General features: G+C 39.6%; 1 protein-coding gene across 1 annotated transcript; it reads right to left on the bottom strand.

The window, feature by feature from the left end:
- Positions 1-2,418: 2,418 nt before the first annotated feature.
- On the bottom strand, positions 2,419-5,163 carry fpr1 (formyl peptide receptor 1). Its single transcript, XM_079836352.1, has 2 exons — positions 5,054-5,163; positions 2,419-4,350 (listed from the first exon to the last, which is right to left on the bottom strand). The coding sequence occupies exon 2, from the start codon at positions 4,335-4,337 to the stop codon at positions 3,219-3,221; it is 1,119 nt and encodes a 372-aa protein (XP_079692478.1). The 5' UTR covers positions 4,338-4,350; positions 5,054-5,163; the 3' UTR covers positions 2,419-3,218.
- Between the last annotated feature and the right edge of the window lie 7,453 nt (positions 5,164-12,616).

The following is a 12,616-nucleotide window of genomic DNA, read 5'->3' as shown; positions in this document are numbered from 1 at the left end:
GTCTTAAGGTGGGCAACAGTACAGTTTTGCGCTTCAAAAATGCGCCACACATTCTCTATTGGCGACAGGTTGGGACTGCAGGCAGGCCAGTCAAGTACCCGTACCCTCTTCCTCCGCAGTCAGGACTTTGTAATGTGTGCAGAATGTGGTTTTGCATTGTCTTGTTGAAATATGCATGGACGTCCCCGGAAAAGATGTCTTCTTGAAGGCAGCATATTATGCTCCCAAATCTCTATGTACTTTTCAGCATTAATGGTGCCTTCACAGAAGTGCAAGTTACCTTTGCCAAGGGCACTGACACAACCCCATACAATGACAGACCCTGGCTTTTGGACTTGTTGCTGGTAAGTCTGGATGATCCTTTTCTTCTTTGGTCCGGAGCACACGGCGTCCATTCCTCCCAAAAAAGAAATACTGATTCATCTGACCACAGTACACGTTTCCACTGTGTGATGGTCCATCCCAGATGCCTCCGAGCCCAGAGAAGTCGACGGCGCTTCTGGACACTGTTAACATAGGGCTTCCTTTTGGCACAGTACAGTTTTAACTGGCATTTGTGGATGTAACTACGTATTGTGGTACTTGACAAAGGTTTACCAAAGTAGTCCTGAGCCCATGTGGTGATATCGCTTATAGATGAATGACGATTCTTGATGCAGTGCCGCCTGAGGGATCACGATTGTTCAGCTTAGGCTTGCGCCCTTGTCCTTTACACACTGAAATTCCTCCAGATTCCTTGAATCTTTTAATTATGTTATGCACTGTTGAATGTGAAATATCCAAATCTCTTCCTATCTTTCTTTGAGGAACATTGTTTTTAAACATTTCAATAATTTTCTCACGTATTTGTTGGCAAACTGGCGATCCTCGGCCCATCTTTGCTCCTAAAGGATTAGACCTTTCTTGGATGCTGCTTTTGTACCAAATCATAATTACAATCACCTGTTGACATCACCTGTTTCAAATCACATCATTATTTAACCATTTTACCTCATTACTAGCCCTAAATTGCTCCTGTCACCACTTTTTTTGAAATGTGTTGCAGGTCTGAATGACAGGAAAGGATGCATATTTAGAAATGACATGAAGTTGACCAGACAAAACATGAAATATTTTGTGTTCATATTGTCTGCAATGAAATACAAGTCAAAGTAAATTTAGAAATCATTTCTTTCTTTTTTTTATTTGCGTTTTCCATACTGTCCTAACTTTTTCTGATTTGGGGTTGTATAATTACACAGCTTTATGACTTTGAGGCTACATAGGCTATGCTTAACTCATTTTCAACACAACAAAATCATTTAAAATGAACTGTGAAGACAGAAAGATATTTTTTCCACCCATTCTTCTAACTAAAAAAAAAAACACTGCCATCTCATCTACTGGACATGTAGTTACAGTGCTTAGCTTTTAGCGATGCCGATGAGATAGCCTAATATTCTAACTTGATCAAAGAATAATTCAAGATGATCTTGAGGGTCCATTTAATTGGTAGGTCCATTGCAGTAATGATGGTGTGATTCAAGTCATTATGGAGTCAGGCACTACTCCCAGGGCTACCAATGTTAAAAGCTGTAGTTAAGCAAAATGAGTGCTCTCCTGAAGGTTCAGATTTAAATCAAGTGATAATAATACATCAATGCATTTTTATATCATGTACCATTTTCTGGAAATGTAGGGATAACTTTGTTTTGGGCATGCAAAAAGAGTGCAGGTATAGAGAGAGACAACAAAGAATACAATCAAATATCTTATTTAATATATATGAGATATTTCACACTATATTCAGATAATGGATTTCTCATTGCACTCTGTATTAGTTCATAATATTTCTTCTTGGTACTGTATGTGTAGTGTCTGTTTAAAAAACGAAAATTGAACAGACCATAATCTTTCATGAATCACTTCTGAGAGAGTTAAAATTTAAGCTAAAACAAATTACATTTTAAAATGTTACCAGCAGTTTAAGTATGATAACACTTACTTTCCCTTTCTTGGAAATTGAAACAGCAGTATCTCCCATTCTCAAAAAGCCTTGTTGCATTTCAAATTTTTGCTTTTGTTTTGCCTGCACTTACATTATTCTATTGCACAGTAGCACTAAAAAAACTTATTTAAATAAAAATATTTAATTATAGATTTAAATTACTGCTTTTACAAGGCTTTTTGTGGTTTTACAATTTGAGTGCAATATAGTCTTAAAAGAGATCCAAATTATTATCTTTAGTTTTATAACTGACCTCTATAATTGAGTTAAAAAAGCATAAAAAAGCATGCACAAGACTACATCTTTCCAACTGAAATATATCAAATGATTCTCAATATTTAAATTGTAATATTTACTTGCATTAATGTTCAGTTTTTAATTATATTGATAGTGATGTTGATCCAGAACTTCATAGACAACGAGACCTGCATAAGCTTAATTTGAAAGTTTATTCAGCTTCAGGTTTATGATTAATCTTTAAAATACATCAATAAACTTAATACTATTTTTAATATGAAATAAAATATGGATTATAAAAATATGTGCAGACAATTAAACAGTAAAGAATTATTGCATAAGCTTATTGCATCACATGCACAATTCATAAAAAACCTTCAACTTTCAATGCGCATATGTGGCATACAATACCAAATTTATATTTGTCAAATACTTCATGGGTATATCATTGAATCTCTCTCACACACACACACACACACACACACACACACACACACACACACACACACACACACAGATACACACACACACACACACACACACACACACACACACACACACACACACACACACTATTAGGGACATTCCATTGACTTCTATATAATGATAGTTACAGAAAACACTTTATGCATTTTTACAATAAAGGTCACTGCTGGAACCCCATTTTACTTGTATATTTACTGTCCTTAAAAATTAAAACTTCTCCAAAAGGAGGTTTTGGGAGTTTCTGTCAGATTTAACTCACTTCTGGGTACAGTTTTGTCTCCAAAATATGGTTAAGTAGGTACACACACAAATGTAAATAATAATTCTGCATTACATAATTATTTCCCCATAACAGCAAGGCAGTGTCCTCATTTAAAGCTTCAAACTAACTGAATTTCTTTTGGTCCAGTTTCTTCAGGTTAATGTGTCTCACTTTTATTTATGATGACATTAAATCCACATGAGACACTCTGTAAAGTCCTCCTTTAGAAAAAGTGCTTGATGTCTGTTATACTTCCACATCAGAGAAGGACTTGCTCCCGTTCTCTTTGGCCCGAATGGTGGGCATTGAATTTGTGCAGGTATTTGTGCGTGAAACTTCCTCTGTGAAAGCGGTTTCCAAAACCTTCAGGATTGACTTGCGCATCTTGTCTTTAAAGTCTTGTCCCATGAAAACATACAACAATGGGTTCAGGCAGCTGTTTAGGAAAGCCAAACTGGTCGCAATGGGAATTCCAACAATGTTGACATATTGCAGGCTGGAGCTGAATTCAGTTCTCACATGGTTTACCATCTCAATAAGCACCAGGATATGGAACGGAGCCCAACACAGAAAGAAGGCAGTGATCACAGCAGCAATGATCTTGAAAGGACGTCCAGTTCGGCCAGACATTGAGCGGTTTCTTTGGAGACGATGGATGATGACCGCATAGCAGGAAACAATGATCACAAAAGGCAGCATAAAGCCTAAGAGGAAACGGGTAATGTTCATGGCACGATGCCGTAGAGTACGGAGCGCCACCACCTCTGGTGTCTCGTCATCGGATAATGCAAAGTTATTGAAGCAGTGAATTATGCTTGGGCTGTAGGGGTTGGGTGCAGTGTCCTTGAAGACAAAGTAGGGTGAGCTCAACACCAGGGCGAATAACCAAACTCCACAGCTCACCACAGAAGCACGGCTCACATTCCGATGATTCTGTGCCCAGATCGGACGCACCACGGACACACAGCGGTCAACACTGATCATGACCAGGATGTACACACTGGCAAACATGTTGAGCAAACTGAGAGTGCTGTTGAATTTACACATGAACTGGCCAAAAGGCCAGTGGAAGCCCATAGCCGTATAAGCCACGCTGAGTGGGAGGAAGGCAGTGAAGAGGAAATCTGCTACAGCGAGGTTCAAAAACCAGACCGTGTTGACCGTCCTTTTCATTTTGAATCCAGTTACCCAAATCACAATGCCGTTGCCCACCACTCCAAGTACAAAAGCCAGACTGTAGACTATGAGTGACATGATGTTAAAAGATTTCGCAAGCTCTGTATGCTCATCATTTTCATAATAGTCTTCATACTCAGATGAGTTGTGATCGAGTAGGCTCTCTGTAAAATTGGATTGATCCATCATTGTATCTTCAAACCTGGGTTGACAGAACAAATATGGTATTTAGTAAATAATTATAAGCCATCAGATATAGCTAGGCCCAAGTAAGGAAAGAAATAGACAACTAACATGTTGTTCTGCTTTTGTCCACAGGAGGCCAGACTTTGAATAGTAAAGTGAGGCTTAGCCATACAGAAAAGCTCTGATACTCAATACTTTACAATCTAAAATATATCTGCATTTTAGTGTTGTCCGGTGAAGATGTGACATCTGTCTTTACAGTGCATTAAACTGAGCTCATTCAAAATGTCAATATATTTTCTGTTTGTATTTTCTGCTCATTTGGCCAGATAACAGACATTAAGGGAGTGTCATTTTTGACAGAGTTTTTATATAAGAATATAAGTAGATTCAAACTGTGTTAGGCTAAGTAATATTATATGAAAAAAATAAAAATAAAACTGTGATTGATGAAAAAATTTATTTCTTGCTAAATTGTCTCCAAGATGCTACTGTAGACCAGACTTATTCGTCATAAGTAGCCTACACTGTTAAAACATATAGACCTAAACGATTATATGAAGAATGCAAACGATACACATAACTTAATCTCAGTTGATAACTATAGAAAGATGCTCAAATGAAAGTAAAATATTCATACATTAAAAAAAGAGTAGATTTAATGACTCCTAAAAGTTGAATTTCACACTAAGAAAAACATATTAAAGCGTGATGCTTACCTAGAATTGCCTTATAAATTACTTCCACAAAATTCTGAAGAAAATAGCTCACACCTGTGACTTGCGAGAGAAAACGGCAATAATCTCTCTTGTTTCTTGTCGGAAAACTCAATCCCCTTTTGAGGTGACGTCACACCACCACCTCCTCGTTTTTTTCAGTTGTTGTTGTCACTTCTTCTTGATTGATTTACGTTTTATGTTATTTTTCTCGTAGGTTTGACCAAAGCGGTGTGTTGATGTCCATATAGCTTTAATAATGCCTGGCTAACCATTTTTGGAGGTGACAACTAAGCTTCTTCTACGGGTTATAACTTGCCGAGTATTTCCAGCATTTGAGACCCATGGAATGAGTGCGGTTTGCCGAGTGCGGTAACGCAAGATGCCATTCCTTGACAAAAACAGCATGTTAGGAGACACGAGCTAGCTCTCATGTGAAATATCGAATAAAACGACAATTTTGTGTAGATATTTTAATATGCACAGACAGTAGTATAGTTTTGTAACATGGGCTATTCCCCCTTCTTAAGAATGTGCAGTTACTTTTAAACTGTAACATATGTAGATATACGTTTAGTACAGGATGATGATGCGTCAGCCAATGTGTTATTATATGAAATAAATAGAAACATCTGCTAATTTAGTTGTTATAGAACCAAATGTTTTACATAATGTATAAATTACTTTTAAGAGGTAAAAATATTTATCTGAGAGGTAAAATTATTCTATGACTTATACAGGCATATTACTATTTACATATTTAATAGCCCATATTTTAATCGCAACACAATGAATGCAAATGTAATTATTTCACTCAATTATATGTTTTAATGAAAGAGTAAGGATGTCTGAAATGTACATCTAATTCATGGAAATACTGAATAATAACCTGATTCATTACAATAATTATTACATTAAAAATTACCCCAAGGGTCTAATTTTATGTTTTTACTTGAAAATAAAACTATAACTTTTTCTTCACAAATCCAAAAGCATTGATGTGTCCACAAATCCCACATTAACAATCAGACAGAAGAATGATTTTCAACATAATAATCTCAAAACTGTTTTGACTGACTAAATCTCACAAATATTGATATTAAGATGAAATGACAACATTAAAAATAGCATAGCCATTCATCAAAAGTGTTGAGATGAGTAATCTTACCCTACTTGTATAAAAAGTCAATATTTCCTGCATGGCCTCACCATAAATGTCATGTTTTAGATGTGCCATCAATCCATTGCCTTAAACGTCATTGTATGAACTTCTAAGTAAGCTTCCGTCTATTTTAATTATGCAGCAGCCCATAGTGAGCTTAATCTTAAACCATTAACATGTCTATGGACAGTAAAGGAATTGTTGTCTTAAACTAACCATAAAATCACATGAAAACCTACATAATTATAGTCATGAGACAAGTGATGATGCAAGCACACAGACCTCAACACTTGGTACCATGAGGCAAACATCAACAAACCAATCATTTTGACTAGAATGACAAGCACATTCTGAAATAAGACAAAAGAATACTGTAAATTACTGACAAAATCAACAGCAATGTAAATAAAACTGTAACAAATTAATTGGGGCCCCTGTGCACTGTGGGACAGAACCAAAAAAAAAAAAAAAATCCTAAAGGCTGCATTGAGATGCACATTGCGTTCTGTTTCTGAAAGTAGTAGGTTGATTGAAACTTTTAGAATAGTAAGTAATCACAAAAAAATCAAGTAAATAATTAAATTGCATTTTTACATTTCCTAATTTATTTCAGATGACCTAGTGACATATAGTGACACACACATAGTGATCAGAGAGACACCACAAACCATTATGCTTCCAGAATTCCATCTCCCAACAAATTAAGTATGTATTGACTCCTTGGGCCCTATTTTAACGATCTGAAACGCAAGTGTCAAAGCGCGAAGCGCAAGTAACTTTGTGGGCGGGTCTCGGCGCTGTTGCTATTTTCCCGGCGGGATAAATGGCTCTTGCGCCCGGCGCAAATCTAAAATGGGTTGGTCTGAAGTAGCTTCATTATTCATAGGTTTGGTTTGGGCGTAACGTGAATAAACCAATCCGAGCGTCATCCAACATTCCCTTTAAAAGCAGGTGCGCAAGTTCCATTATGGATTGCTATTATTATGGCGTATTTACCAGGCGCACGCCAGGAGCGGTTCACAGCCGAGGAGACTGATGTTCTTGTAAGAGCAGTGAAAGACAGAGAAGTGAAGTTGTCACAGTCTTTTTTTTTTCAGTCTTTCAGTTTTTTCAGTTTTTCAGTCGATTTTTGTTCCTGGTTCTTGACGGACAAACCAATTTGTCAGATGTCCTTATATACATATATGTCTTGCCACTATTGGGCAAACAGGTCTTATCCTTAATTATTACAATTAGCCTGAATCATTTGTAAGCTAGATTTATGCCTATTTTTTCACATCTTCGTGGCACACCACAATGATTTCCGTCATGTCATGTGTTAATATTTTTTTAGTGTAACAATTTATGATTTGCAAAAATAACTGTTGCATCTGTGTAGGTTACATGAGCAAAGTGTATGCGCGTTGTGCACGCTATACATTATGGTCAAGCATGCGCCTTAAAATAGCATAATGAACATTATGCGCAACGCGTCACTGACTTTAGACTAGGTTTTTTCTGGTCAGTGGCGCAATTGTTTAATGGAACAGCAAAATAGCACCAGGGATTGTTTGCGCCGGAACACGCCTCCTTTTTTGCGCTGAACCGCCCAGGGAGCGCAAGTTCATTCACTAGTTTAGCGACGTGCTTCTGTGGAGGGAAAAGCGCGCTTTGCGCGGGTGCAAAATATGAATGACACATGCGTCGGTGTACAAAGTCAATTGCGCTGGGTGCAAGATAGGGCCCCTTATGTGGTTTTCCCAAAATGTTTTGTGTTTTCTTCACTGGGCCAAGCAAAGTTTTGCTTGAGGTTCAAATACAGACCTTTGTGTTGATTGCTTAATGAGTGAATATTATGCACGTTTAATTTATTCTTCTTTGCAGGACAAATGACAAGTCTAGTCACTGCATGTGTTGACCATTTACTGTGGTCACAGCTGCCCTGTGTATCATGGTGACTCCCTTGATTTGTCTAGTTGTATTCAAGACAAAACATGACCAGCAGCTTGTAAATATATATATTTTTTTGTTTTTTTGTTTTTGAGTAGGCATGGTTCCCAAGAGGCTTGAGATTATTTATATGACACAGATACATTAAACATAAAATGTTTGGTAACCATGCCATTGTAAAGATCTCAAGATAAAAGCTGAATCAGATCCACATAATCCAGGCCAAATATTTATGAGTTTTAAAAGAGGTTCTGGAAACAGTCAATGCTGACACAACCTACAATAGGGTTTCTGTCAAAAATGGTCCTTTTGGCCAAACTAAACACTGAGATGAGCAGAGACAGTTTTGTGGTCTGCTTATTTTGGAATACAAACAATATGCTTATGTCATATCCCAAAGAGTATCGAGTGAATATGTCTGCTTGTTAAATAGACTACAATCCCAAAGAGTATCGAGTGAATATGTCTGCTTGTTAAATAGACTACAATCTTATCAAATAGCTACATTTATGCCCTTACGCCTAAAGTTTAGAAGAGGTTGTTTTACTTCAAGCATTTTACCTTTTTGTTACAAAGTGTTAAAGTTCCCTTTCGAAGTGGAACTTCAACGCTGCATCATGGAGTTGATGCTATGGGGAATACCCTCAGTGTGTCCGGTGTCTGAATACGTGTAACAAACGTCAATTTATTGACTGACGGCAGTCCATAATGTCACAAGCCGAGCGCCCGTGAGTTTAAGAGGGTACTGCAAGAAATCATCAGTTTTTTTTGTCTTCAGGAGCCACTTTGTTTGTATGCGCATGTAAGAGAATCTGTTGGAGCATGTTTAAATTTTTGAGAGAGCTGGATGCTCTCATAGCTATGCATTCGCAGTAAGAGCTTATGTTCTTGCTTGCTTGTCTCGAGGGATAGAATCTAGCATTTGCATGGAGCACATTTAGTTCTTGTGGGAGTTGGATGCACTCAATGCATTTGTAGTAAGAAGCAATGCTCTTGCATGATTCTCTTAGAGTGATGAGAATCAAGTGTTTACCCAGAGCGTTTGGCACTCGAGGGATCTGAATACATTCACGGTGATGCGTTCGCTGTGGGATGCTCCGGCCATGTTTAACTCTCTCTTGAGAGATGAGAGTTGAGCGTCTGTACTCCATGATTCGGGTCCCGCATCTAGTGAGGCTGCAGGGTGTGATCGATCGTAAAGATGAAAGAGCTTGGGGAGAAGTCTGGCAGGTTTTCCCCCCTCTTGGGCTTCTCCTGATTGCATTTTGTGGATTTGGAAGCTTGCTGTAAAAATAGAGCAATTTTTTCCCAATCCAAATGTAGATTTATAAACACCATTGTTCTCATATCGGTTTAGTCGCTCTGTGGTCACTTCTGACCTGACTCAGAGCCTATTCAGGTTCCATATCTAGTTCTGAGGGATGAGATACAGAAGCCGCATTTCCACCGGAGGAACTTTCCCCAGGAACTAGGGACTTTGGGGTGGTACTCTGTGTGCTTCGACCGCAGGAACCGGGGTCTAAATGAAGTTCTGGGTAAAGATTTCCCCCTCAGAACGGCCCTGCTCACAAGGTAGTACTTTTTCAAAGTTCAGAAACTTTCGGGGGTGGGACTTGGGTGCTGAACATGCTGATTGGTTGAGATCACCAAGAAGTTTATTTCAACCTAAAAGTCAGTTGCGGTGAGTGCAGTAAGAGGTTCAGGCTTTATTAAGTGTATTTGCGGAAGACGAAATCCAGTGGGCTCTGGAAAGTCCCGTGCAGTCCTAAGTCACCGAACTAATCTTCAAGGTACTTTTGACCGAGATGGAAACGCAGACAGCAACAGGTCTGGGGAAAAAAGTTATTGGGACAAATTGCTGTGAGCAGCAATATGCAAGTATGCACCGTTTGATGAGTTGCTTGCAAGCTATCTCTCCCTTGGTGCTGCAACCCTGTTGGAAGGTTCCCGTTTTGCCAATGGAAAGTTTGCCAAGGGAACCAAATACCAACTGTTTTAAGCTTAAGTGAGGGAGCTCCCCTATCAGTTGACTTCTTTTCTTAAAAAAGAAAAAAGGGATGGAAGTCAAGTGTTTCAACTCACGGTTCAAGCCCTGTCTGCTAAAACAGCACCACAGCTTAGATTGTGGGGTTGTAAGTGGGTAGAACCGAGGCAGATGAGTCCAAGATGGAGGGTGTTGAGGGTGGTGTCCCCCCCTCTGAGGAGGGTGTTGGGGAACATGTGTTGCGAGGTTACCAGGCCTACATATCGAGTGGTGTTATCTTCTGAGACAGTAAAAAAGAAGCTGTGTCAGCCACCGATCTAGCCATCCGTGAGAGATCTGTGATAAGGAGACAGAGAAAACCTTTCTTCATGATACTCTGTTCTCACACTCTGACCTCTTCAAACTGTTAGTGAGGTGGTTGTAGAGAAGGCTAGGACTCAGTCAGCAGCTTTCAGGAGATATATCCCTCCCGGGGGTTTCGTGAGGGTTGAAGGAGTAATATTAGAAGATAGAATAGATTGGAGAATTGCTCTCTTGCTCTAGGCTCCCCTCTCCAGCTTAGGTTGCCACGGTTGGGGTCTGCTGTCATGAACCTGCAGTGTTCTATGAAGAATTGGCAACAGGCAGACAGAGTGATATACTCTCTATCTCTCTTTGCCCTCTCCAGATTGGAGATTAAAGCGGACTAGCGAGTCTACCCGTTTCTCAAGCTGGTAATTGCTGAGGGATAACTGTTTTTATAAGAAGCGGTTGTGGTGAGATGATATGAACCCTTCACTTTTGGTTTGCCCTCCTTCAGGTTAGACTGGAGGTGTTAGCAGTGAACTGTTGAGACAGCAGGCTATTGAAGTTGTGGTCATGGTGAGATGATGTGACCCCTTCATTTTTGGTTGCCATCCCTCCAGTATGACTAAAGGTGTTATCAAGGAACTGCTGAGGCAGCAACTTTTTGAAGTAGTGGTCTTGTTGAGATGAGGCTACCTCTACTATTTTAATCTTCTTCCACCTCAGCTGGTGAAACAGATGAGAGACAGAAGGCTCTCATCAATTTAGAAGGCTGGTTGAGTTGGGGTGATGTGACCCCCTCATTTTCGGTTGCTCTTCCTCCATTTTCTGGAGGTGTTAGCTGTAAACTGCTGAGGGACTGACAGTGAAATTATGCAACCCCTTAACTTTTTAGCTGCTCTGCAAGGTACAGCTACTTTTCAGAAAGTGGTGAGAAGTGGAATAGTGATGACACTGAAGGTTGTAGCCTGTAATGCTGAAGTAAGAATATTAGCATTTTGCATGCTCCCTTTGGAGAGCTGCTTAAGTGGTGTACCAAAGACGAATCTCTAGCTATTGTCACTGAGTATAGTACCTTTACTCTAGACAGAGTATGAGGTGCTGTTCTACAATGTGCATACAGTCATGAGTTTCTTCTCAACATCGGCAGACTCACAACTCTTTAGAGATAAACCTCACGCACGCCGAGGCTCGGGCTGCACTGACCGGTCGGCCTTCAACATCCCCGACCCCCAGTACTGCATCTGGCCCACAGCGGAGGCACCAAACGCGGCGCGAGATTAAGCAGACGGGGGGTAAGCGTGAGGGTATCCGGCTAGGCTAACCAGCTATCCCCACAATAAACTGGATTACATTCGATTACTGCTGTTGTGTCTTTGTTTGCGCTGTGTACTCAATGCGCGTCACTGACGCTTTTCATATGATTGGAACATATCTAAAATAATGCTATAATCAACACTTACTAACTCGTTCATCTCGCTGTAATGGTACATTGCATGTGTTACAAAGTTGGTAGAATAATGATGAAGACGGACTCGGCGTGACTGGGACTCGTGTTTATTCAGAACTCTCAGATACAAACACAATAAACTCGCGCTCACAACTCAGTAGTTACTATAAATAACTTTGTTAGCAATCGCTCCGTCTCCGTGGTGTCCGGTTCGCGAACGAATCATTCTTTTGAACCGGTTCTTTTTAGTGAACCGAACCAGTTCACCAAATCGGACTGAATCGTTCTAAACGGTTCGCGTCTCGAGTCAGTGCTGATCCATAATTTACTAAAGTTACTAACTTTCTGACATGAGTGACAGCCCCTCCGACTAGAAATAAACGAATAACCTGAAGTATATTCTAGTAACTACAACAGTTCACTGAACTGAGACATGCTGAGAACTGATGTGAAGTGAACTCAGGTCCATCCGTCTCTCTGGCAGCAGCTCGTGCGTCGTAGACCTCGTTAAACCACGCCCCCTCCGCTCATTTCAAATGCAAAGATGTCAGCCAATCACAACAGTGGGCGTTTTTACTGAAGTCTCACAGCAGACACGCCTCTTGAAACAGGGCATTCAGCCACAGGGCAAACAGCAGTATAGAAAAATGTCTGATTGCATGAACCAATCACTGAATAGATGTCCTTATTTAAGAATATTCTCAGATAAATTCACATTGAATGGTGAAATTCCTAAGAGGAGTATACATTCAACAC

This window comes from Gobio gobio (genome assembly GCF_949357685.1).
Source record: "Gobio gobio genome assembly, chromosome: 15".
NCBI lineage: Eukaryota > Metazoa > Chordata > Actinopteri > Cypriniformes > Gobionidae > Gobio > Gobio gobio.
Note: the sequence above shows the minus strand (reverse complement) of the source record. Positions and strands in the feature narration are given on the sequence as shown.

Excerpts from the sequence above, each read along its gene's own strand:
- fpr1 (XM_079836352.1), bottom strand. The coding sequence starts at position 4,337 with ATGATGGATCAATCCAATTTTACAGAGAGCCTACTCGATCACAACTCA.